This window comes from Abramis brama (assembly GCF_963993115.1).
Source record: "Abramis brama genome assembly, chromosome: 9".
NCBI classification, from domain to species: domain Eukaryota; kingdom Metazoa; phylum Chordata; class Actinopteri; order Cypriniformes; family Leuciscidae; genus Abramis; species Abramis brama.
Window position 1 is genome coordinate 28,347,855 of NC_139971.1, and position 24,926 is coordinate 28,372,780.

General features: G+C 38.7%; 2 protein-coding genes across 2 annotated transcripts in view; one reads left to right on the forward strand and one right to left on the reverse strand.

The window, feature by feature from the left end:
• Positions 1–523, forward strand: part of elapor2a (endosome-lysosome associated apoptosis and autophagy regulator family member 2a) — a 34,856-nt gene extending 34,333 nt beyond the window's left edge. The window contains exon 24 of the transcript XR_014607719.1: positions 390–523. The gene's annotated coding sequence lies outside the window, so the exon portion shown is untranslated. The remainder of the gene's footprint in view (positions 1–389) is intronic.
• On the reverse strand, positions 335–24,926 carry grm3 (glutamate receptor, metabotropic 3). Its single transcript, XM_084124372.1, has 5 exons — positions 24,334–24,926; positions 20,205–21,078; positions 6,266–7,341; positions 4,019–4,196; positions 335–551 (listed from the first exon to the last, which is right to left on the reverse strand). The coding sequence occupies exons 1-5, from the start codon at positions 24,790–24,792 to the stop codon at positions 475–477; spliced, it is 2,664 nt and encodes an 887-aa protein (XP_083980498.1). The 5' UTR covers positions 24,793–24,926; the 3' UTR covers positions 335–474.

The following is a 24,926-nucleotide window of genomic DNA, read 5'->3' on the forward strand; positions in this document are numbered from 1 at the left end:
CAGCGTAATACTGTCGTCGTGTGCTGTTAAAACCATCGGTTAAGATTCTGTACAAAATGTACAACATAGAAATACACACAGTTTAGATTATTACAATGAGGCCTACAAAAGAAAACGACCACAAATTGTGTCCAGTATTGCAGGCGGAGCCATTTCTGTCAGTCTCTACTGTGGCCCAATCAAAAACTGGTTTGAGTTTTACATCATCACATCATGGCCGTTTACAACATACATAATAAAGCTATCAAAACAACAGTTTCCAAAATCTCTCTATAAAGGATTTTTTTGTTCTTTTGTTTCTCTACAACAATGTCAGTTAATATTTACAACGAGCCCTAAAAATAATTTAATAATAAATCATAATCATACACACTTTCTACACACTGTAGGCAGACCTAGTTCTTGGGCAGAGCACAATGTGTGCTGATTGGCTAACAGTCGCTAAGGAGCAGGAGTCTGGAGGAGGGGGCGGGGTCACAGAGAGGAAGTGGTGGAGTCAACAATCTCTCTTCCGTTGCACACCGTCGGAACGAAGTTGGCGCTCACGGATGCTTAAGGAAGAAAGAGCGAAAGGAGAATTAGACAAATGCAAAAAAGGTAAGGAAAAAGGCATGTAAAAGCGGTGGGACATAATATGAAGTAATTTTATATCATGGTAAAGCTATACACTAGTGGCTAAAAGTGATGTCCGGAGGGGATATTTGTTTTTAATGACCCTACAAGTTCAAATAAACCATCAAAATATGAGGAAAATATTTTAAATATGAGGGAAGAACAAAACACTAAACTTAGTTAAGGCATTTAAAAAAATGGCAAACTACAGCTACAGGTTTTATTATGCAAAAAAGCTTACAGGAAAAAGTATACATTGACTACAACATAATCAGTTATTAATACTTGTTTATGCACGTGTTCATAATTTCTTTCTATGACAGCCAGGCCAAAATATAACAAATAAAACAAATAACTCAAAGCATAACTGTGCAATATGCTTACAAAACTTTTTTTTTTATTTTTTTTAATTTTCAATCTTTTTATAGTATTTGAACAAAAGGTGAAGATGTCAATTTTCTTAGGCCGGACATCACTTTTGGCCACTACTGTAAATATCATAATGTAGTTATGTTTGCAAGAAATTTAATCCAAACATTTTTTTATATATTACATAACCAAGCAGTAATGCATATTTTTTGATTAGCCAGTTCTTTTACATTTATTTAAGTATTAATTTCTGTTATATACTGCAAATTTGACATATGGTAAGTAGTAGGTCATCACTTATCAAGGTATTCCATGCATAATACAAATTTGCATACTGTGTATGCATGCCATATACCACAGCAAAAGTGATAGTATGTTAGAATGCGACTCTGCCACTGATGGCCAACTTCAAAAAGGCACCACAAACTTTTTTTCACAAAGTTTACCGACAACTTTTCCCCCATTTGATTCTCCTCTCATCATCTCCCTCCCCCTCTTTTCCCTCCTAGCGTGTGACTGTATGTGATCTCTGCTCTGCACTCCACAGCGTCTTCTCTTCTTTGCAGTGTCTGTCATGTTATTTATTAGACGAATGAAATGTAAATAAAGATGAAACTGTTTACCTGATCTGTTTTTGTGCTTGTGAATAATGCATCAGAGCAGAAGTTGTTGTCTGTGCACACATGGGCTTATTACCCACCATTAGGCGACAGAACGGCCTCTCCCTCCCGCACCTTTCCTCTGTGCTCTTACACAACCGCTCTGTGTGACAATGCTGACATTAAAATCCTCAGTGTAAATTGGCATATCAAAGGGCTGTAATCACTACAAACCGCCTGTGTAAGCACTGCAGAAAGTTCAACATTGACAACCAGTTGTATCTAGAGCACAAATAAATTTCTTCGCAGCATTTTCTCAATTTATGCCGTTTCTGTGGGTTTTTTCTTTTTTGTGGGTCGTGTCATCATGGTTGCAATTCTGCATGCTTGTGTATGTTATACATTATCACATTAGGCACATGATGCAAAATCCACAATAACAAAACTGTGGTTGCTAAAGTTTCTGAGAGGTTGCTATGGCATTGCTTGGGTGTTCTGAATTGTTGTTGTCAGTGTTCTAAGCATATATATGTATACGTAGATTCCACATTCGACCGCTCCAGACACGCCATTGGTCACATCTGCAGAAGCATATTGCAGATATTCATACATGCGTCTAAGTACGGTTTCAGACGCACAGTAGACTTGTGTCTCAAATGTTTACGGACCGGCTGTGACCGTTCCAAAATGGTGGACGGCTTCCGTATAGCAGCCCATAGACACAGCCGCTAATTAGACATCTTTGTATATATACAGTTGTGGTCAGAATTAATGGCACCCCTGGTAAATATGATCAAAAATAAATCTGCATTGTTTATCCTTTTTATCTTTTATTTGCAAAAATATAACCTTTCATTAAAGTAAAATAATTGAAAGTGGGGGAGAAATCACATTATGAAATAAATGTTTTTCTCCAAAACACAATTATTGGCACCCCTAGAATTTTTCTACGAGTAAAATATCTCTGAAGTATACTCCCATTACTATTTACTTTTTTTTTTTTTTTTTGCACACCAGGGTGACTAGGAACATGAAATTGTCTAGCTATGACTTATTGTTTCACAGGAGTATAAATATGAGGAAACACAAAGGCCAAATTCCCTTAATCATCCATCACAATGACTAAAACCAAAGAATATAGTTCTGATGTGAAGCAAAATATTGTTGAGCTTCACAAAATAGAAAGTGGCTGTAAGAAAATAGCTAAATAATTGAAAATCCCCATTTCTACCATCAGGGTAAAAATTAAGAAGTTCCAATCAACTAAAGATGTTACGAATCTGCCAGGAAGAGGACGTGTGTCTATATTGTCTTAATGCACGACGAGGAGAGTTTGAATGGCCAAAGACTCTCCAAGGATCATAATGGAGAATTGCAGAGATTACTTGAGTCTTGGGGTCAGAAAGCCTGAAAAAATATATCAAACAACCCCTATACCACCACATGTTGTTTGGGAGGGTTTCAAGAAAAATCCTCATCGCTCCTCCAAAAATAAACTCCAGCATATTCAGTTGTCAGACTCAGACATGACTGGAACTTCAAAAGGGACTGGATTTTATGGTCAGATGAAACAAAAATAGGGCTTTTTGGCAGCAAACCCACCAGATGGGTTTGGTGCAAACAGGGCTAAAAAGTACCCCATGCCCACGGGTAAATATATTGCTGGATCTTTAATATTGTGGGCCTATTTTTTTTTTTTTTTTCTGGAGGTCCTGGACATCTTGTTCAGATACATGGTATTATGGATTCTAGCAAATACCAACAGATAAAAAATCTAAACCTGACGGCCTCTGCTAAATCTTATCATGGGCCGTAGTTGGATCTTCCATCAGGACAACAATCCAAAACAAACATCAAAATCAACACAAAAATGTGTCACTGAGCACAAAATGAAGCTTCTGCCATGACCGTCCAAGTCCCCTAAACTGAACCCTATAGAAAATGAGTGGGGTGAACTGAAAAGAAGCACCAACATGAACATGTGAATCTGAAGGATCTGGAAAGATTCTGTATGAAGAAATGGTCAGTTGTCACTTGTCAGTTGCTCTCCAAACTCATCAGGCATTATAGAAGAAAACGCAGAGATGTTATCTTGGCAAAAGGAGGTTGGAAAAAGTATTTAATAACAGGGAGCCAATAATTATGGCAAGTGTCAGGGAGGTAACAACGGTGAGTAAATCGAGTTACCACTTCTGCTAGTTTTACTGAGATATCTTATCTCATTCGAATTGGCCATTATTATTACAGACGTCCTGTGGTAAAATTACATTACTCCATCTACCCTTGTTAAGCTAATCCCGTCCAAATAGGCCTTAAGTCACACAATTTGCTGTATTTGTGTCCATGGCATAAATGTAAAGTAAAGGCAATACTGAAAGTCAATGTTCAAATGTTTCTATCTAATATACAGTATCTGTTTGTTTGTGAGTAGATCTCACCATGGGACGCGTAGCTTGTGGCCGGCCCGCTTACACTGAAGCGGTTCATGTTTAACCGATGACTGGTGACGTTCTTCTGAGGCTGGAACATGATGATGTGGACTTTGGGGGCAAACATGCAGCCCAGCACCACAAATCCGCTCAGACTGACAGATATACACATGGTTGTGGTTTGGACCTGAAAGAGAGAGGACAAACACAATTTATTTCTCACCCATCATTGTCTCTATGGTGACTCATTTATTCCGATAATCAGAAGCTATTAGTTGTGACTATCAAGAACCCCTTGGCTAATAAAGAGGTAGAGCACGGGGGTATAATAACAGTGACATTTAGCAAAGTGCTGCGTAAATAGCATTTGATTAGAAGTAGTTGAATGTCTCCCATTAGCAACAATTTTCCTCCCAGTTTTAGATCTTCGTGTTGTTCCCCGCAGTCCCCCGTCAAGGCGCACCGCTGTGAGTGAAGGGATAAGAGGACGGATATAACACTAAACTGAACAGGGATCTCTCAACCCCAGGGGAACACAACGCTGTTCCGCTTAAGGAACAATTTCACAGGGAGCTAAATGAATGGTATGATCTGTTTCAGTTAGACCTTTATCTCAATATGAATAATCAGTGGATTTAAATACTGCAAGTTCCCTATTCGCCTACGTTCATGTCCTAAAAATGCGAAAACCGATTAGATGTTCTATTAGTCTTGCTCATATTTTCTGCAGTGTTATCAGCATGAGCCATCTACAAAGCTGTCCTTATTCTGTTGTGTTGTACTCAGTTGATTGGTGGCTCTGATCATGCGGCTGCATGCATTTGCACTCGGGTTTCTGTATCTTTCAACTATCCTGCGCAGGCATCAGCATTGTGGGCGAATAGTCTCTGAGGGCCACGTCTCTTGAGCAAAGAGCCTCTCTTCGCGCTTCATTGACTACGGCCTAGTAAGACCCATTTTTGTCCTGCTCCCTGCAAGAATTCCTCCTTGCGTCAGCAGGCCATCTACTGTTTGGGTACTTCAAGTTTCTATTGGATTCACTCGGTGTGGTGAATGACAAGCTCAGTTATAGACCCGCTCAGACACTGTCACACTGAATCACTCTATATGTTATATATTTGTTGCATCAACGAGCTATTGAGAAGTTTTCTGTTGAGGCTACGTGTTTGCTGAGGATTTAAATTTGTCAACAGATTTCGATCTGACAGATCTTCTTGCTTGGTGTAATTCCTAATACACGTAACAGCTATCTGAACAGCAGGCATCTTGCAGTCCCACAAGCACGGATACAAGACAACATTGTCTGTTTTGCATGTTAATGGATTTTTTTTCTGGTTCCACTTTTCAGCTCAGATCAGTTTGATTCATTCTCACTAAATTAGATTAAATCTAGCTTTGTTCAGTTAGCTTCAGGTACTTTAATTTGATTTGAGCAGAGTTTCTGCTTATGTCAGACAGGACTGGGCAAAGTAGTTATGCTAAGAATTGGTTACTTTTAAATTCATGAGTTGGAATTTTAATTAATTTGTCCAGACCCCAAAGGAGAGTTGAATTAATTTAGAATTGTACAGTAACAAATATGGTTGTAATTTAAGAGAAAAATTGAAGAACGAACCCTCAGAATTGGGGCAGAAGGCCCTAAATGGCATTTTGTTGCTGGTGTTTTTATTAATATAATAATCTTTAACATTAATAGTTATTATTCATTTACTCCAAGAATTAGATTTGGCATATACTGTAGAAGGCATATAGATTTTTCAACATTTATTTTGTGTTTCATAGAAGAAAATAAGGCCCTGTCCCAAATGGCACACTTCATATACACTTTCGGTCTTGTGGACTTACAATGGCTGCTGCATGCACGTGTCCCTTAAGTCCATGAGACTGTAGGGCGTCCCATTTGTCATTTTAGGTTTCAGAAGGGTGCTCAAGAGTGCCCCCTTTGCGGTCGATATGCGCCCTCGATGCACACTTTTGCCGAACCCACACTGATGCGAGCTCTGCTGCAGACTTCTTCCCAACAGTCAAAGCGCCGTTACATCACGAAAGTGCAGACTCAGAGGAATACTTCTAGCGTTTAGGGTGCTATTTGGGACAGGGCCTAAGTCATACAAGTTTGACACAATGTGAGTAAAGGGTGACCAAATTTAACATTTTGGATGTCTTACCCTTTAAAAGTCACACTTATTGCAATTATATGTATTTCTTTGAATTTCAGTTCATTAGAATTTTACAGAATGTTAGGGTCAGACGTACCCTGTAGTCACTGGAGGTGACGTAGAAGATGGGCAGAAAGGCCAGCCAGATGATGCAGGTGGTGTACATGGTGAATCCGATGAACTTGGCCTCATTGAAGTTCTCCGGACATTTCCGGGTCTTGAAGGCATAGACCGTGCAGAGGACCACCAGAACCACGTTGTAGCTTAGCGAGAGCAGCATGCTAGAGTCCCGTACGTTACACTTCAAAATGACAGTCTGACGTTTCTCCGGCGTGGTGAACCGCCGCGTACCGGGAACTTCCAGCAGTAGCCAGACGGACACTAACAAGAGCTGCACTGAGATCAGCGACAGGCAGATGAACACCTGTGAGCTGGGACTGATGAAGCGTGGTCGCTGAGCCCCGCCCTCCTTCACGCCGCTGAAGATGCGAGCGATTCGATTGGTCTTCGTGAGCAAGGCGGAGTAGCACACTGCGAACGAGGTACCGAGGCCTAACCGCCGCAGCGTGCACACGATAGGCGACGGTTTCGCGATGAATATGAAAGTCATGACGTACGACATGAAGACACCAAGCAGCAGGATGTAACACAGCTCGCGTCCGGATGCTTTAACCAGCGGTGTGTCATTGTGCCGAATGAAAACGATGAAGACCATTATGGTACAGATGAAGCCAACGCAAGCAATTGAGATGGGCCCGATGGCCCAAGCATCCTCCCACATGATGTAGTCCTCAGGAAGGTCGTAGCATCCGATCAGGTCAGGACGGGGCCACTGGCCAGGTGCGCAGGGCATGCATGTGAACTCATCTGGCAGGTATTCATAGGGCTCGCAGGGAGTGCAAATCCAGCAGCAGTATTCACCCGCTTGCATCTTCTTCATCTCATTAGGAGCGCAAGGGTCGCTGCACTGAGACGTGGGTACGTCCGCTCCTCTTGGCCATCCGATCAAGCCCTCGTTTAGAGAAAGAATCTCCGCCCACTCTCCGATCTGGATGTAAGTGAACTTGTCGCTGCCTGGCACTCTCTGGTAGTTGAAGATGTTGTAGCGACCCATTCCGTCACCATATGCGTCAAATTTGACTTGATTCTCCAAGCCGACAGGGGAAAATGGAGCTAAAGAGAGTATGAGAAAGAGGGGGAGAAGTTATTTCACACGTATTAAGTGGGATGAAACACATTAACCCAAGAACATATAGTTCCCTTTATGACCGTCTTTGGTTATTATCAGTAAGTATGTAAACGGCTGCAGGCTCATGAAGCAGGCGAAGAAAAGTATCATAGAATCTCTAAACAAAATGACTACACAATGCCATCCGACTTCAAGCAGAGAACATATCAGGGGTTTGAGGAGGAATCGTGCTGTTTTCTGTCAGGGTTTATGTGCTAGGTATTGGTTTTATCACTCATATGAAGTCTCCCACACACCTCTGTAGTGTAGCTCGGGGCTCTGGGAGGAAGCGTCCTTGGTCAGCACATTGCAAAATAAGACATGGGCAAATGAGCACAGAGGAGCTGATGCTTCTGTCTCGAGTTTTGGCCTCAGGGAAAATGATATATTGTGAACCGAAAGAGAAGACGAGAAGAAAATGTCCCTCAAGGGATGATGGTGAAACTGTCACTACTGATTGTACAAGTGATTATTTTCCTATAGTGGCAAGAAAAAAAAAAAAAGAGAAGAGAATTGAAATTGTGGAGATCTATCTATCTATCTATCTATCTATCTATCTATCTATCTATCTATCTATCTATCTATCTATCTATCTATCTATCTATCTATCTATCTATCTATCTATCTATCTATCTATCTGTCGTTCTACATGTATCTATTAATCTATTGTTCTGTCCATCTAAAAAAAGAATAGTAATACCATGTTATTTATTTAGTTACTTTTTTTCCCTTCATTTTAAATATATGTAAACACACAAATTGTTGCCTACAGCCACACCTGGTGCAGTATGTTTCTCTGCATGGTGTAATTGCTCAGAGGGTCTCTGGAAGCTTTCTGCTGGATGATGATTCATCAGATAAGGAAAACAGGTTAGAAGTTATGAACCCCATCATTCACAAAGATAACGCCAATATCAACTGCAACACCCATGCACTCACAGACCCCCACACACACATGCAGCTGAGGTGCAATGAAATCCACAAACATCTTGCTGTATTCGAGAACTTCATCGTGCGCTGGATCAAATTAACCTTCTGTGGCCCATAGTTCATTTCTTCGTTGCTCATCTGTTCATTCCACGATTTGATGGCAGGCGACTGACCTCGATAATGTGTAATAATCCGTCATCGGCGGCAGATGCCGAGCACACCCCAGTATTAAATAATCAACATATGGTAACAGGATAACTATAATATAATTAACCGTTACAAACACTAATTGCAGTTAATTATCTTGCGCTGAGCCTCCAAGGATATGGACACCGTTTGTGGAACAAATACATTTGATATAGGATTCATAGAGACAGTCTGATGGATGGATGGACATAGGGGTATGATTGTAAGATCTATCTATCTATCTATCTATCTATCTGTAGGTCAGAAAGAATTAGAGTTTTTTATTGTACATCTTGAGCTTTTGATGCCTTGTCTCACTTTTAACTAAAGTTTCACACAAACTTTTACCTAAAGTCCTGCCGTAGACAAAAAAAAAACAGTAGGGTATAAATTTATGATCCATCATATTGTTTATCTGCTACAACATTAAATAACTATGGCTCATCAGTGTTGATCACAATATATCTGTGCATCCCTGACAGATGTTTGCATGTTTTGTCATGGGATGCTTTTGACACAGATGCAGTAAATCCACAAATCAGGCTTGTAGTCTGATGGTCTCTTATAATAGCTCGATTGATCTGAACAGATTGCACAAGACCGGCAAGAGCAGTTTAACCTGCGATTCTGTATTATTGCTCGATACAAATCACTCAGACTGCTCATTATTGAGAGTGTTTAGACTTTTTGAGGATTAAAAAAAGGATTGAATTGATTTTTTCATTGTATGGTGATTGTGTCCACACACTGCAAATACATTACATCATATGCAAACATCATATAAAAGTGAATTTTGCATCCGATGACCCCTTTAAGGCATATAGATCATCATAGGCATAAAATATGCCTGTATCAATCAATGTAGTTGAAATGAGTGTAGTTGATATCGGGTGTCATGCACTTATTTTTTTGAAGGAGAACAAATATTTTAGTATCTTAATAGTCTTATATGTAAGACATTGTTCTGATTGTCTGTGTTTGCGTGTTCCAGATGAATGGAGATTATTCAATGACTGTTTCTGCAGGTTATGCCAGTGGGTGGCAAGTGACTGTCTTTATGAGTGAATCAATCATTTGACACCTTTTTTTTTTGTGTGTGTGTGTGTTTTTTTTGGCATTTTTGCCTTTGTTGTGACAGGACAGTTAGTTGACAGGAAGCGAAGTTGGAGAGTGAGAGGGGGACGGGATCGGGCAAGATCCAGAAGCCGGGACTTGAACTCGGGAGCCTGAAACACAACTGTGCTTTATGTCGGTGCGCTGCCCACGAGGCTATTGGCGCCAACAGACGACACCTTTTTGAAAATTTGGTGGTAGAGGTAGATGAAATGAAAATAAAGTTGTACACACCAAAATGTTCTTTGCATTCAGAATGCCTTTCAATAGATTTGAATAGGCCTAGATTTCAGCCTAATAATCAGGGCTTGACATTACCTTTTTTGCTCACCAGCCACTGTCGCTATAGTGGTTTTCCAAAGTTACTAACCACTAAGCATTTTCACTGGCCACAATTTTGACATCGATACCATGGGCAAAAACTACCATATAGATATTTTATATATATATCAGCAGGTATATTAGGCTGTTGTCACTTTAAGACCTGATGCATTATGGCCATTTTGACATTATTTTGTGTGTATTTGTCTATAAAAACTCAGAAAAATAACTCAATTAAGTACTGATAGGCGGCTTCACTTTGGGTGTGAGCACAAAATCTGCGGGAATGAGTAAAATTATGTGCAATACATACAATCCCACGATGGAATTCAAGCCCTGTAACACCAACAGTATTCATCCGGAGCAAATGAAACGAGTTAGAAAGAGGAGGTGAGTTTGTGTCTCAACTTGCTGTCTAAGAGACGAGAGAGCTTGAAAGTGAGAGAGAGAGAGCTATTGTGCATCTGTTCTGTGGAAAATGAGTTTTGGAAGCGTTTCAGATATTTCAGTATCGATATGTATTGAGAAATCTATATTTTTGACAACACTACTTTGCACTTAGTTTATTATTTCAGAGGCCTTTTTAAAAGACTACAATTGAAAAATGTAGATATATTGGTAACACTTTACAATAAGGTTCATTAGTTAACTACATTAGTTAACATTAACTAATAATGAACTGCACTTATACAGCATTTATTCATCTTTGTTAATGTTAATTTCAACATTTACTAATACTTTATTAAAATCTTGTTAACATTAAGTAATGCACTGTGAACTAACATGAACAAACAATGAACAGCTTTATTTTGATTAACTAACATTAACAAAGATTAACAAAAACAGTTGTAAATGTATTGCTCATTGTTAGTTCATGTTAGTTAATACATTTACTAATGTTTAATAAAGGAACCTTATTGTAAAGTGTTACCGATATATTATATATAAAATTCAACCCGCCAAAGTGGCTAGTAGGAGTAACTGCGTTACCCGTCACTGCTAAAGTCCACCAGCATTTGGCGGCTTAGTGGGTGTTAATTTCAAGACCTGCTAATAATGACACTTCACTGAATGGCAAATTTCATTTTAAAAATACAAAATACTGTATTTGTATTTAAATATTTTTCCCCCATACAGAATTTAGTATTTTATTTTGATACATTTCAACTGAGGATTTTGTATTTTTATTTTAAATACATTTTCATGTATTTATGCCCATCTCTGATTGTAATCAACAGAAAACTGCTGCTAGCTTTATTTTATTTTCTGTCTCTTTCTGTCTCTCAGGTAATATACGCATGCCAGTTATTTTTTTTAAGCTCCATGGTAACGTTATTTTCCGTTTTGACAGAGACACAGAAAACTGGCAATGTGACATCACCACTGAGCATGATCCGCTTGACTCTCAGGTAACACAACATGTCAGTCTGGCATCTGAGACGTTTCCAAAATTCAGGGTTTAAAAACAACATATCTCTGCCATGCATAACTATGCAACTGACAGTCGCCATTCAGACACAGCATCCCTGGCGAGGACACACATCCGTAGAGCTGAGTTTGACAGTTTGAAGAGCTTCTTCACAGAGAAAGAGAGAGCAGAAAGAAATGATAAAGAGGTGTGTTGTGAGTTGATAGCAGTGGTGGAAGACTACAGTTATTTTACTCGAGTTGCACATTTAAGGATTTGTGACTAGCTTGACTAAATAAAGAAAATGACTTGGACCAATGACTCAGGACTCTACTTGGACTTGTAAATGACTCAATGTTATGAAAATAAAATATTTTACAAAATGATAGTCACAGAACCACTAGCACCGCTCATCAGAGTCTACAAAGTGCACAAACATGCAGAAGGCTGACATTTATTGAGCTTCTTTTTCACCAACAATATCTGTTTGTTTAACAAAATTAAATGTAAGACTTTTTAAATTCTTTTTAAATAATTGTTTGTATTTTTAACTCAATTCATGCATACAGAATCCAAATGAAAAAGTGTTACCCATATTTGTTTCTTGTGTATACCTATGCATTTGATTTGAGTGAATAACTACTGTTCATTATACAAAGTTATCATATCACTACTTAAGATTTACATTAAACTGCTGGAGTTATATGGATTGCTTTTATACTACCTTTATGTCCTTTTTTTGACCTGGAATGTGTTGAACCTGATTGACTTTTATTGTACAGACAAATAAAAAAATGTGTGGTCCGAGAAGATTTTTTAATAATTTTTGCTATTATGCTCACCAAGACTGCATTTTTAAAATAAAAAAAACAGTAAAAACAGTAACATTGTAATCGATTAGAATTTAAAATGTTTTCTGTTTTAATACATTGAAAAATGTAATTCATTCCTGTGATGGCATTAATAAAAAAAATAAAAATAAATAAATAATATATATATACATATACATATACATAAACAAGTATGTACTGTGACTTTTGATCATTTTAATACATCCTCTTTTTTTTTTTTTTTTGGATTTATTTGCATCATGAGTAATTTCTAAATTTTCCTTAATCTGAAGGGTTAATATTTTTGTGATATACTGCTTCCTTGTAACAGTTATCTACAGCTGATAGAATCAGTTTTAGATGTAGATACATGTAAATATATAGTATGTACTGTATATGTAAATATATTTTTCTTCTCAGATACTTGTAATTCATAAATCAGAAAGTTAATTTCCAGGAGTGAAATAAGTAATATAAGGCACTTTTTTTGTACCGTAACATTACTTGATTCTTAGCAGGACAGATTGCACAAGATGAGCCTCTGACTTGACATTTGTGTGAACTGCAGACTCAAGACTTGCTTATGGTTTAGTCATGAATACATCCACAACTTTTTCCAGCTATATACTGTAAATGTACAGCAGTTTGGACACTGTTGTGAGTACAGAGATGCTATCCATGCTTTCACATCACTGTTTACATGACAATAAATCTTCCATAGAACAATACACAAGCTCTTCTTTCTGTTGTGCCTATTCAGTGTGTGTGTCTGTGTTAATGGTGGGTGGATGAGCGATGGCTTTGTTTTATGTTGTGTGTGTGTGTTCAGAATGTAAGCAAGGTAAAAACTCTTCTGTATCTTCTCAGTGTCAAATGATTTCGCTGCTCTGAAAATACACCATTGATAAAATAATAATCTATTGTTGTGAGGCATGATAAATATTTACTCCAGATCTGTGAATTTGAGAGGCGGCTAATTAGTTGTAAGTGATCTAGTGGCTACAGATGGAGGTGATGGTTAAATCTCAGCATACAATGTGTGTGTGTGTGTTTGTATGAGTTTGTGTGGTGATGGTGGGCGGACGAGCAATTGTTTTGTTTCATGGTGTGTGGGTTGAAAGTGTCTGAGAAAAGGAAAAACACGAATATCCTATTGTGTCTGTGTGTGCTTGTGTGTGTCTCAACAGCTCTTTTCCTAATTCTAGTGAGCTGCCTACTTAGAGCATTTTAAGCATCATAGGAGTTCTTGACAAGAAGACTGCTCCAAAAGGTTAGTAGCAGAATAATGCTGCCCTCTATATACCTGTGGTACCATGTTTTTTTTTTTTTTTTTAAATAAATAAATTGTGTTCATCAACAACAAATTAAATTGATCAAAAGTTACAGTAAAGACTTATACTGTTACAAAAGATTTCTATTTCCAATAAAAAATGCTGTTCTTGTGAACTTTCTGTTCATCAAAGAAAAAATAATAATACACTCTCTCACACACACACACACACACACACACACACACACACACACACACACACACACACAGTTGTGGTCAGAATTATTGGCACCCCTGGTAAATATGATCAAAGATGGCTGTAAAAAATAAATCTGCATTGTTTATCCTTTTGATCTTTAATTAAAAAAATTCACACAACTCTAACTTTTCATAGAAGTAAAATAATTTAAAGTGGGGGCAAATCACATTATATAATGTTTTTCTCCAAAACACGCTGGCCGAGTAAAATATCTCTGAAGTATATTCCCATTAATATTTACATTGTTTATCATACTAGCTATGACTTATTGCTTCACAGGAGTATAAATATGAGGAAACACAAAGGCCAAATTCCCTTAATCATCCATCACAATGACTAAAACCAAAGAATATAGTTCTGATGTGCAGCAAAAGATTGTTGAGCTTCACACGATACAAAATGGCTGTAAGAAAATAGCTAAAACATTGAAAATTCCCATTTCCACCATCAGGGCAAAAATTAACTTCCAATCAACTAAAGATGTTACGAATCTGCCAGGAAGAGGACGTGTGTCTATATTGTCTTAATGCACGGCGAGGAGCAGAGTTTGAGTGGCCAAAGACTCTCCAATAATCACAGATGGAGAATTGCAAAGATTAGTTGAGTCTTGGGGTTAGAAAAAAAAATCAAACAACTCCTACTGTCACCACATGTAGTTTGGGAGGGTTTCAAGAAAAATCCTCCTCACTCCTCCAAAAACAAACTCCAGCATATTCAGTTCATAAACACGACTGAAACTTCAAAAGGGACTGGATTCTATGGTCACAAAAAAAAACAAAAAACTTTTTGGCAGCAAACCCACCAGATGTGTTTTGGTGCAAACAAGGATAAAAAGTACCCCATGCCCACGGGTAAATATACTGCAGGATCTTTAATGTTGTGGGCCTATTTTTTTGCTGGAGGTCCTGGACATCTTGTTCAGATACATGGTATTATGGATTTTAGCAAATACCAACAGATAAAAAAATCAAAACCTGACGGCCTCTGCTAAATCTTATCATGGGCCGTAGTTGGATCTTCCATCAGGACAACAATCCAAAACAAACGTCAACATCAACACAAAAATGTGTCACTGAGCACAATGCCATGACCGTCCCAGTTCCCTGACCTGAATCCTAATGAGTGGGCTGAACTGAAGAGAAGATTATAGGAGAAAACTCAGTGCTGTTATCTTGGCAAAAGGAGGTTGAAAAAAGTATTTAATAAAAGGGTGCCAATAATTATGGCCAACCTATTTTGGAGAAAAGCATTTATTTCATAATGTGCTTTCAATTATTTTACTCCAATAAAAGGTTAGAATTTTGCGATTTTTTGGAATGAAAGATCAAAAGGATAAACAAAGCAGATTTATTTTTACAGCCATCTTTGATCATATTTACCAGGGGTGCCAATAATTCCGACCACAACTGTACACATTTTTGCATCGCAGTGTTAGTGCTTTGTGCTTTCAAAATATAGAAAGCCAGTTTTCAAAGTGGCCAGTAATACTTTTAGCAATAGTGATTTTTAACTTACCCAGCAGAAAACAGCATATGGTGTTGTGCAGCACCATCAGTACTGAACTCTTCAATATGTGACACTTTCAAAACTGCCATTTAAAAAAAAAAATCATTACAAAAAACGTGTTCAAGAAGACAATATAAGCTAAAACTTAATTTTGATGAGTTGACTGAACGGCTCACCAGTAGCCAGCGCTATTTCTGTGGTGCGTACAGTTTCTTTAGTCTTCCAGATATATCACTTGTTAGATTCAATTTCAGATAGGATGTTACTTTAAAAGGTAGTAGAAACTTACAAAGCAAGGCAGATCATGCGGTTTTGGAATAGGCTAGAATAAGGCTAATATCTAGACTAGTACTTGTAGGCTAATATCTACAAGTGTGTGTTTGGGCTTAGTGTCTAAATGAGTGTGACTCAACAGAAGCACTGCATCTCTCTATCTTGCTTTCTTTTTCTCTCTGTTGACAGAACACCCCCCGTAACCCTACTGGATTACCTCACCACTTGATGCCATGTGGCGACCTAATTGCTATAGCAACGGCATGTTGCCACAGTGTGTTAGGGTATTCGAGGAGTCGGGCTCTTGGAGATGTGACAGGCTCCTCGCAGCACAGAAATGCTCTGACGCAGAGGCTGAGGTTTTTACACAACACCACTGACAAGAGGAGCTGTCTGTGAATAGCACTTTGTGACATCCAGCTAACTGCTTCTAACACTTTTAAACCATAAACAGTTCCTGCTGGAGGAAGGTTCCAGAAGGTGGTGGAATATTCCTCTAGGTAAACCTGGTATTAACATCCATCTTTAGGTGATTCAATCACAAATGATCACCTGAGATGGTTGCCAGTTACACACCGAGACATTTCTCAAAATACCATCTTTTATGTTTCACAGAACAGTGTTATTTTAGTATCACTGTTTAATGTCATCATAGTTTTTATTCATTTTTTAAAATATTTTTTATTTTTTAGAATTTGTAATTAATTTTAAAGTTGTAGTCATTTTTATTCGTTTTTTAAATGTCTATTATCATTTTTACATTTTTATTTGTTTCAGTTATTTTAGTACATCAACTTAAACTAAATGTTTAACTAATATGTATATATATATACACACACACACATATATATATATATATATATACATACATACATATATATATACAGTGAGGAAAATAAGTATTTGAACACCCTGCTATTTTGCAAGTTCTCCCACTTGGAAATCATGGAGGGGTCTGAAATTGTCATCGTAGGTGCATGTCCACTGTGAGAGACATAATCTAAAAAAAAAAATCCAGAAATCACAATATATGATTTTTAAACTTATTATTTGTATGATACAGCTGCAAATAAGTATTTGAACACCTGTCTATCAGCTAGAATTCTGACCCTCAAAGACCTGTTAGTCTGCCTTTAAAATGTCCACCTCCACTCCATTTATTATCCTAAATTAGATGCACCTGTTTGAGGTCGTTAGCTGCATAAAGACACCTGTCCACCCCATACAATCAGTAAGAATCCAACTACTAACATGGTCAAGACCAAAGAGCTGTCCAAAGACACTAGAGACAAAATTGTACACCTCCACAAGGCTGGAAAGGGCTACGGGGAAATTGCCAAGCAGCTTGGTGAAAAAAGGTCCACTGTTGGAGCAATCATTAGAAAATGGAAGAAGCTAAACATGACTGTCAATCTCCCTCGGACTGGGGCTCCATGCAAGATCTCACCTCGTGGGGTCTCAATGATCCTAAGAAAGGTGAGAAATCAGCCCAGAACTACACGGGAGGAGCTGGTCAATGACCTGAAAAGAGCTGGGACCACCGTTTCCAAGGTTACTGTTGGTAATACACTAAGACGTCATGGTTTGAAATCATGCATGGCACGGAAGGTTCCCCTGCTTAAACCAGCACATGTCAAGGCCCGTCTTAAGTTTGCCAATGACCATTTGGATGATCCAGAGGAGTCATGGGAGAAAGTCATGTGGTCAGATGAGACCAAAATAGAACTTTTTGGTCATAATTCCACTAAATGTGTTTGGAGGAAGAAGAAGGATAAGTACCATCCCAAGAACACCATCCCTACTGTGAAGCATGGGGGTGGTAGCATCATGCTTTGGGGGTGTTTTTCTGCACATGGGACAGGGCGACTGCACTGTATTAAGGAGAGGATGACCGGGGCCATGTATTGCGAGATTTTGGTGAACAACCTCCTTCCCTCAGTTAGAGCATTGAAGATGGGTCGAGGCTGGGTCTTCCAACATGACAATGACCCGAAGCACACAGCCAGGATAACCAAGGAGTGGCTCTGTAAGAAGCATAAGGTTCTGGCGTGGCCAGTCTCCAGACCTAAACCCAATAGAGAATCTTTGGAGGGAGCTCAAACTCCGTGTTTCTCAGCGACAGCCCAGAAACCTGACTGATCTAGAGAAGATCTGTGTGGAGGAGTGGGACAAAATCCCTCCTGCAGTGTGTGCAAACCTGGTGAAAAACTACAGGAAACGTTTGACCTCTGTAATTGCAAACAAAGGCTACTGTACCAAATATTAACATTGATTTTCTCAGGTGTTCAAATACTTATTTGCAGCTGTATCATACAAATAAATAGTTAAAAAATCATACATTGTGATTTCTGGATTTTTTTTTTTAGATTATGTCTCTCACAGTGGACATGCACCTACGATGACAATTTCAGACCCCTCCATGATTTCTAAGTGGGAGAACTTGCAAAATAGCAGGGTGTTCAAATACTTATTTTCCTCACTGTATATATATGCTAATATAACAAACTAAAACTGAAATAATAATAAAATGCATAGTACTCAAAAATACTGAGTAAAATAATCCCATATATAAATGGATTGTTTTATGCCATATTTATGTGTGCTATGCATACTGATACTTAAGAGAACAGTGCCATCAAAAAATATTCTTTTGTGTTCCACTGAAGAAAGCCATACAGGTTTACAATGACATGAGGTTGAGTAAATGCGAGAGATATCCTTTTAATGAACAGACTCTATTCCAAGCTCCCATATCAGTAGGTTTGAAACAGAGCAAATGTTAATATCAAGTGTAAACGGGCTGCCACTGGTCATACAAAATAGCAAAAGCATCCTAGTTCTGAAAACCAACCAAACCATTGACAAACAGAATTTGGAATGCACCAAAAGCTCTAGTGTGAAAGCACCCTCACTGACTCTCCACAGAAAGAAAGAAAGCTAGAGAAGGGCCAACTGTGTGAACTTTGTGAGTCAGAATGCTAGGAAGCGCAGAGGGACTTCATTCTTAACCATAGGGAGGAGAATGTGAACTGTAAATCCTTTTGGGCTTCTCTCTCATCTCTTCCATCTTCCATCCGTCCATCCATACCAACATCCTTCTTTTGATTCCAAGCACATCTACAATCATTCTCACTCCTCCATTCTGTCTTTTCTGTCTCTCTCTCTACCTCCTCTTCCTCTGTCTGCATGATGATGATGATGATGTTTTTTCCTCCTTTTCTCCTGCATGGCTTGCCTCCTGCCTCCCTCTCAATCGCCCCAGACAGCAAACCCCACACGTCTTTGATTCTGCGCTTGAAAAATGAAGATGGTGAACTTCAAAGAGAATGTTCTTCTGCTGATGCGTACCAGCCCACTCAACCTCTCTCCCGTCATTTTATCTGCCCGATCTTTCTCTCTCTCTCACTCACTCTCTCCATCTGTCTTTGTGTGTTTCTCTCTGTTCTGTGTGTGAAACTAGCGCTACCTCCCTCTCTTGCACTGCCTTTCATATATACACATGCACATACATGTACTGTACTTACAAAAAGTACAGTGGCGGTATAGAGATAGTATCAGATGGTAATACCATGGTATTTTGATATATACTGTACCATGTAGGTTTTGTTGCACTATTTTTCATGTAGTTTTTTTTTCTTCCCATTATCTTAGCATCCAACTCTGACTGAACTGCCTTAATAGCAGGACGTTGTCTGTTTGATTTGTGCGCAAATTAATGTGTTGATATGTGAGGTTCACTTTGATATATATATATATATATATATACGTATTTGTGATCACAAAAATAGTTTTAATTTTATTCATTTTCAAATTGTAATAGTATTTAAAAAAAGTTTCTCTCTCTCTTATATTGTGTGTGCGTGTGTATGTGTGTGTATATATATATATATATATATATATATATATATATACCATCTGCCACTGTCATTGTACCATAGTACCGCAATTGTACTTTTTTGTGAGGGTATGCTCTGCTATATACCATGGTATACATCACGCAGCCTCTCTTTTCTCACATTATGAAATTTCAACTCAAATTAATATTTAATGTCCATTTATTTATTTGGTAAGTGTTCGTGTCATCAACAAAATTATGCACGGTCTGCTGGTAATTATTGCAAAATAACCCCTTCATGATGATATAAGACCACTCTTTTTCAAGTGTGGGTCCTGATTACCCTATCAAGGTTTATTTTGTGTCTCTACATTATTTCTTATGTATTTGTTATGCGCTGCTTATGTATAATATAATTGTGCTGTTGTAACTATTAGTTCCTATCTTCTCTGTTTGGCGTCATCAAATTCTCTGCATCTTTTCCTCCCCAAACTTCTAGCTACCGTTTGCTCTCTCCCTCTGAAAGTTTGTCTTTAAATGTGTTTGTGCATAGCCACAGATAAGTGTGGCATAATCCCATCTATACTTGCCACGCCAACCTGAGCATGCTGAGCACTTTTACATAGTTTATTTTTACCTGCCTCTCTCTCCTTCAGCTGTCAGTCAAAGCCGAGCTCTCAGCAACGCTGACAGAAGATGCTTGACTCCTGCCTCATTCTCCCAGTCACAATCAAGACACACACTGTCTCTAATTACAGAGCCTGTAAACCTGTTGTTTCAGAACCACAGTGTGACACAGATACGCGGCGGATGTCGTAAACTCTTACAGTACTAGTCAGTGAGAAACTGCTAGGAGAAAAAAAGCGAAGCAGGTTACCTCTAAAGTTGACGTGAAGCAGAAAGTCCCGGTAGAGTTTCCTGCCATCGAGACTGCGCATGGCATCACACAAGCGCGTGGTGTTTGTGCAAAGAGTACGCTGCATGCGGTGCAAAGCGTGCGCCATGGCGTACACGGCGTTTACGACAAACATAATCTTTGATTCTGGCTCAAAATTTGAGCTGTCCACAGCCAATTCTGGGTCACAAGGTGGCTTTTGGGTTCCCGCCCCTGCTGCCGAAACCCAACCCAATGAACACTGAAACTTTTGCTCCCAGAAGTCTTTGAACCATGGGTTGCGATGATTATTAAGGGGTGTAAGGGTCTGGAAGTAGCGGTTGAAATCTGGTAAAGGATGAGCCGCTAGCTCCAGCGTGATCGCCCCATCCGCCGTGAATTCGTTCCCTTTGACGATGCTCTCTTGCGCCCCCCAGCCGTCGCTTGCTACCCAGAGGAAAGATGCATTGAGGCGGCCAGCGGCCGCGATGAGTTCTCGAGCGTCGTCGCTACGCAGAAAAAGCACGGCCACACGGGCTGTGGGCTTCTGTAGGAGCTGACGTACCACCGCCTCGTAAGAAGACCGTTTTGCGCTTGATCGCCCCACTTTTTCCGAAGTAGCGATGCAGATGTTTCTCAAACGGGCTTGCTGCTCAAAGGCTTCGATCCCTGTCTCTCCGTAGTCACCCTCGGAGGCAACAGTGGAAACGTAGGTCCAGTTGAAGGCACGCAGGATCTCTGCCATGGCCTTGGCCTGGTAGAAGTCTGGAGGGACGGTGCGTGCGAAATAGTCGTAGCGGGTTTTGTCGCTGAGTTTGGCACTGGTACTGGCGTAGCTGATCTGAGGGATCTGAAATAGCCGGAGCAAGTTGGCAACCTGGGAGAAACACACACACACAAAATACAGCATTGCATTACAAACCCTTTCGATCAATAAGTCAGCACCTTATGAATTAATTATCCAAAGTCTATGATACATAAAATATTCTTTTTTTAGTCATTTGATTGGATCAAGCCACATTAGCCCAATTAAGAGGCTGCAGACAGTCTCAGCAGGGCTGAGCATCTTGGAAATGTTTTTCTTTGGTGAGACTCAGCTTGTCTCTTCCATATCACACACCCTATTCTAAATGTGCAGAAATGCACAGGATAATGTCTCCTTTCCTGCATAACAATGGCATGATTCAAATCTTTACATCAAAGCCAGAACAAGAATCAGTTGCAGTTCAGTCCTGCTGTATGAAATTAGTTGTTTTGTGTGTGTTTTGGGATGCTAACAGATATGTTCAACATTTGAACGTAATGAATATTTGCTAAACGCTCAAAAAAAAAGAGTTGCTGTCACTTTGTTGGTTTTCAGGTGTAAGTAGAGGTTAAAGTCAACATGAAATCCATATTAATTGATAAATTATGTTTTAGGCCTATGTCAGCATGATTAGAACATAATGCATTTTTTTTCTTATTTTGGACAATTAGAATTGTCCCTGACCATCGGCTGTTTTTAAACAATCGGCCTATGCGATAGCTTTAACCGATTGGCCCATACATTGCGGATCAAAAAAATGTCATGTCCCCGATAAATTTTGTTGTATGAATATCTGAACATGCAATATATAAAAAGAAAGAACAGAGCCTCTGCTTTTAAAGCTTTATGCATTATTTTTTTTTAACCAGCACTTGAATTTGGGTAATTTTCATTAAAAAAAAAAATCAACATTTTAAACAAAAAGCTGAGAAAATCGTGTTTTTTTACAAAGACTACAATGTGCATAACCAATGCTTTTATCGCTTGTTTCTGCTTCTTTTTTTTTTTTGCATGTGTTTTGATGTGCTCCTCTTTCAGAAGATCCGTATTTGCACCGCTCACCGTATAACAGTGAAAACATGGAAAGCCGAAAAATTCCTTTAATGGTGGGGATGCGCTGTCTCATAAATGACAGAAAAATCTGTCATTGGTGGAGAAAGAGTTAATGAGAAGAAAAGAAACCAAATATCTCAGGATGTAAAGAAAAAGCAATGTTTGAACTTTGTTTACTGGGAGGAATCCCCCAAAAAGAAAAAATTACATTGTTTTTTCAGTTCATTGGAAAGTAACCCTATTTTATCCCTTTGAACTCCAAAAAATAATGTAACTTAAAAGAATATAGAGGAATAAGGAAGTGTACACAGAATCTCAAGAGAGAGTCTGCCAGAATGAGGGAGGCGGGATGTCAAACAACAGCCAGTGTCGTGAGAAAAAAACAATGCCCAGTCGTTGGCGATGAAAGGAGAGCAATGGATAACAATGGTTTTCTAAAGAGAGACCACTGTGAGGTCACAATTCTCCTAGCTCTTTGCCAGAAACAGAGCAACATCGCTAAATAAAACTGCAGGGAGATGGGGGAAAAAGAGTGACAGAGAACAAGAAAAAAACAGAGAGAGGGAACAGGAAGAAAGGAGGGTTAGACAGATTACGGATTTTGGAACTGATAGAGGAAGTCAGCTTTTACTGAGCCACAAATGGGGAGAGGGTTATGCAAAATTATGCAAATTCCCATGGCTCTGTCACCAGTGATACTAGAAAGCAACAACGCACAACACACACAATAGCATAGCTGCAGTGCTAATCCGTACACGTACATGAGGAAAGGAAAGAGCAAACTGGATTTACAGGGACGAAGAATGGAAACGGGGGTGGCGCAGAGTTTTATTTGAGGGCGGCCCTTTAAATAATGGATTGGGTTCTTTATAGTTGGTCAGGAAAAAAAGAGCTGTGTTGTTTTGCCAAGTGGGCTTCTGGAGGGTAAAGAATTTGTGATTCACAAAGCCGAACCCGCAAATAATTGAGTAAAAGTAATGAATTCATCCAAACTTTACACAAATAAAAGAGGTTTATTTAGGTGACTGTACTCAAAAAGTGAACTTGAAGATCTTAAGGGTGGTTATGCTACAAAGACTGGATTTTCTGCATCTTGTTCAATTAAAATAAGCTAATTAAACATTTTGTTGGTATCATTTTAAATTTATAAAATAGAAATGTATTTAATCCATTTGTTTTAGGACTATATGGAAAGCAATATGTGACCCTGGATCACAAAACAAGTCACAATAGCCAACATTGTATGGGTCAAAATTAAAAAATCATTAGGATATTAAGTAAAGATCATGCTCCATGAAGATATTTTGTAAATTTCCTACCGTAAATATATAAATATATTAAAAAAATCAATTTTCTCAATGTTTTGATTTTTTTTTCACCCTCAGGTTCCAGATTTTCAATAGTTGTATCTCGGCCAAATATTCCTATACTAATAATAGTCCTATACTAACAAACCATACAATCAATGGAAAGCTTATTTATTCAGCTTTCATGTGATGTATAAATCTCAGTTTCAAAAAAATTACCCATATGACTGGTTTTGTGTTCCAGGGTCACATATAAATAATTTTTAGAAACAAATTTTGAAAATGAATGAAATAGATCATGATTTTAAAAACTGTCTATGTTTATTTAATTTAATTCTATTTCAATTCAATTTAATTTAAAAATAGGGTTGTATTTCTGGTTGAATTCCATAATGTATTTATTCAAGGAACAATTTATGTTTAATTCATTCAAGTACACTTTTAAGATTTTCAATTGTATAGTAAAATTCCATCAAATTGAATTGAATAATCCTTACATATTATTCATGTTATGGATTAAGAAGAATTTTAAATGAGTAAACATGTTGTATAAATCTTAATGGAACAACGGAATGGACCATTTCGTTTATGTAATTTGTATTCATAAATTAAAAAAAAAATTCAAATATGTTTAAATTTATGAACTAATTATGAATGTGTTGAATCTTGTATAACTGCTCATTACTATAGTTAAAGTAATGTAAAACATATGTTGTCATGACTTTTTTTGTTACAGTGCAGAAATTGTAAAATTGTTTAGGTCTTATGTAGAAATATAGTATAGTAATATTTTTTATACTTTGTTAAAATAGGCTGATGCATGTGGTCAGATAAGCATGTGCAAATAGGTTACAACAAATAATTGTTTTGGTTTAGTTTTACTTTTCTAGATTTATATAGTAATTATTTTTTAACTTTTTGTGTGGATTCTTCATGACTATTTTAGATCAAATTGACTGGTTCTAACCTGTATGGAGACGCTGCTAAAAGATCCCCCAATGACACCAGTTATGGCCAGCGGACTGTCTTCCTGAAGTGCGTAGGAACCATCGGGACAGATGAACTCTGTATCATCCACTTTTGTAAGCGAGGCCCTGACGAACTCCAGCGCCTGTTCCAGAGCGTAGGTGTCCCTCGAGCACGTGTCCAAGATGTGGACGCCCAAAGCCACGCCCGGCAGCAGACCTACGTCCTGATTGATCTGATCTATGGCAAAGAGCATTGCCTCAAGCCGCTGGATGCCACGGTCTTCGTTGATCCGGCCACATTCGTCCATGCCCATGCCCTTCTCATGGATGGGGAAGAGGCCTCCCAGAACCAGGTCCCCATCAATCTTAATTTCCCTGCGGGGAGTGTCTCCGCTGGAAAGCAGGATCTCTGCACCCAGCATCACCAGGAGCAGAGCACGGACCGTGGACCACATCATTTAAGGGAAGAAGATTGAGGAGGTGTTACGGTCAGGTGGGGAGATAGAGGGTGAAAGGTGGGCGTCAAGGAACTGACAGAGGCATGAAGGGGCAGCAGGGAGCTCTGTCTGGTTACTCATGGAGATCCACAGCA

What these genes read in the sequence shown, in the direction of transcription:
- grm3 (XM_084124372.1), bottom strand. Translation starts at nt 24,792, where the DNA reads ATGATGTGGTCCACGGTCCGTGCTCTGCTCCTGGTGATGCTGGGTGCA. An exon ending in GCTTCACGTCAACTTTAGAG is followed by an intron (nt 7,342 to 20,204) that starts GTAACCTGCTTC and finishes TACTCTCTTTAG; the next exon opens with CTCCATTTTCCCCTGTCGGC. An exon ending in TCACCTCCAGTGACTACAGG is followed by an intron (nt 4,197 to 6,265) that starts GTACGTCTGACC and finishes TCTCTCTTTCAG; the next exon opens with GTCCAAACCACAACCATGTG.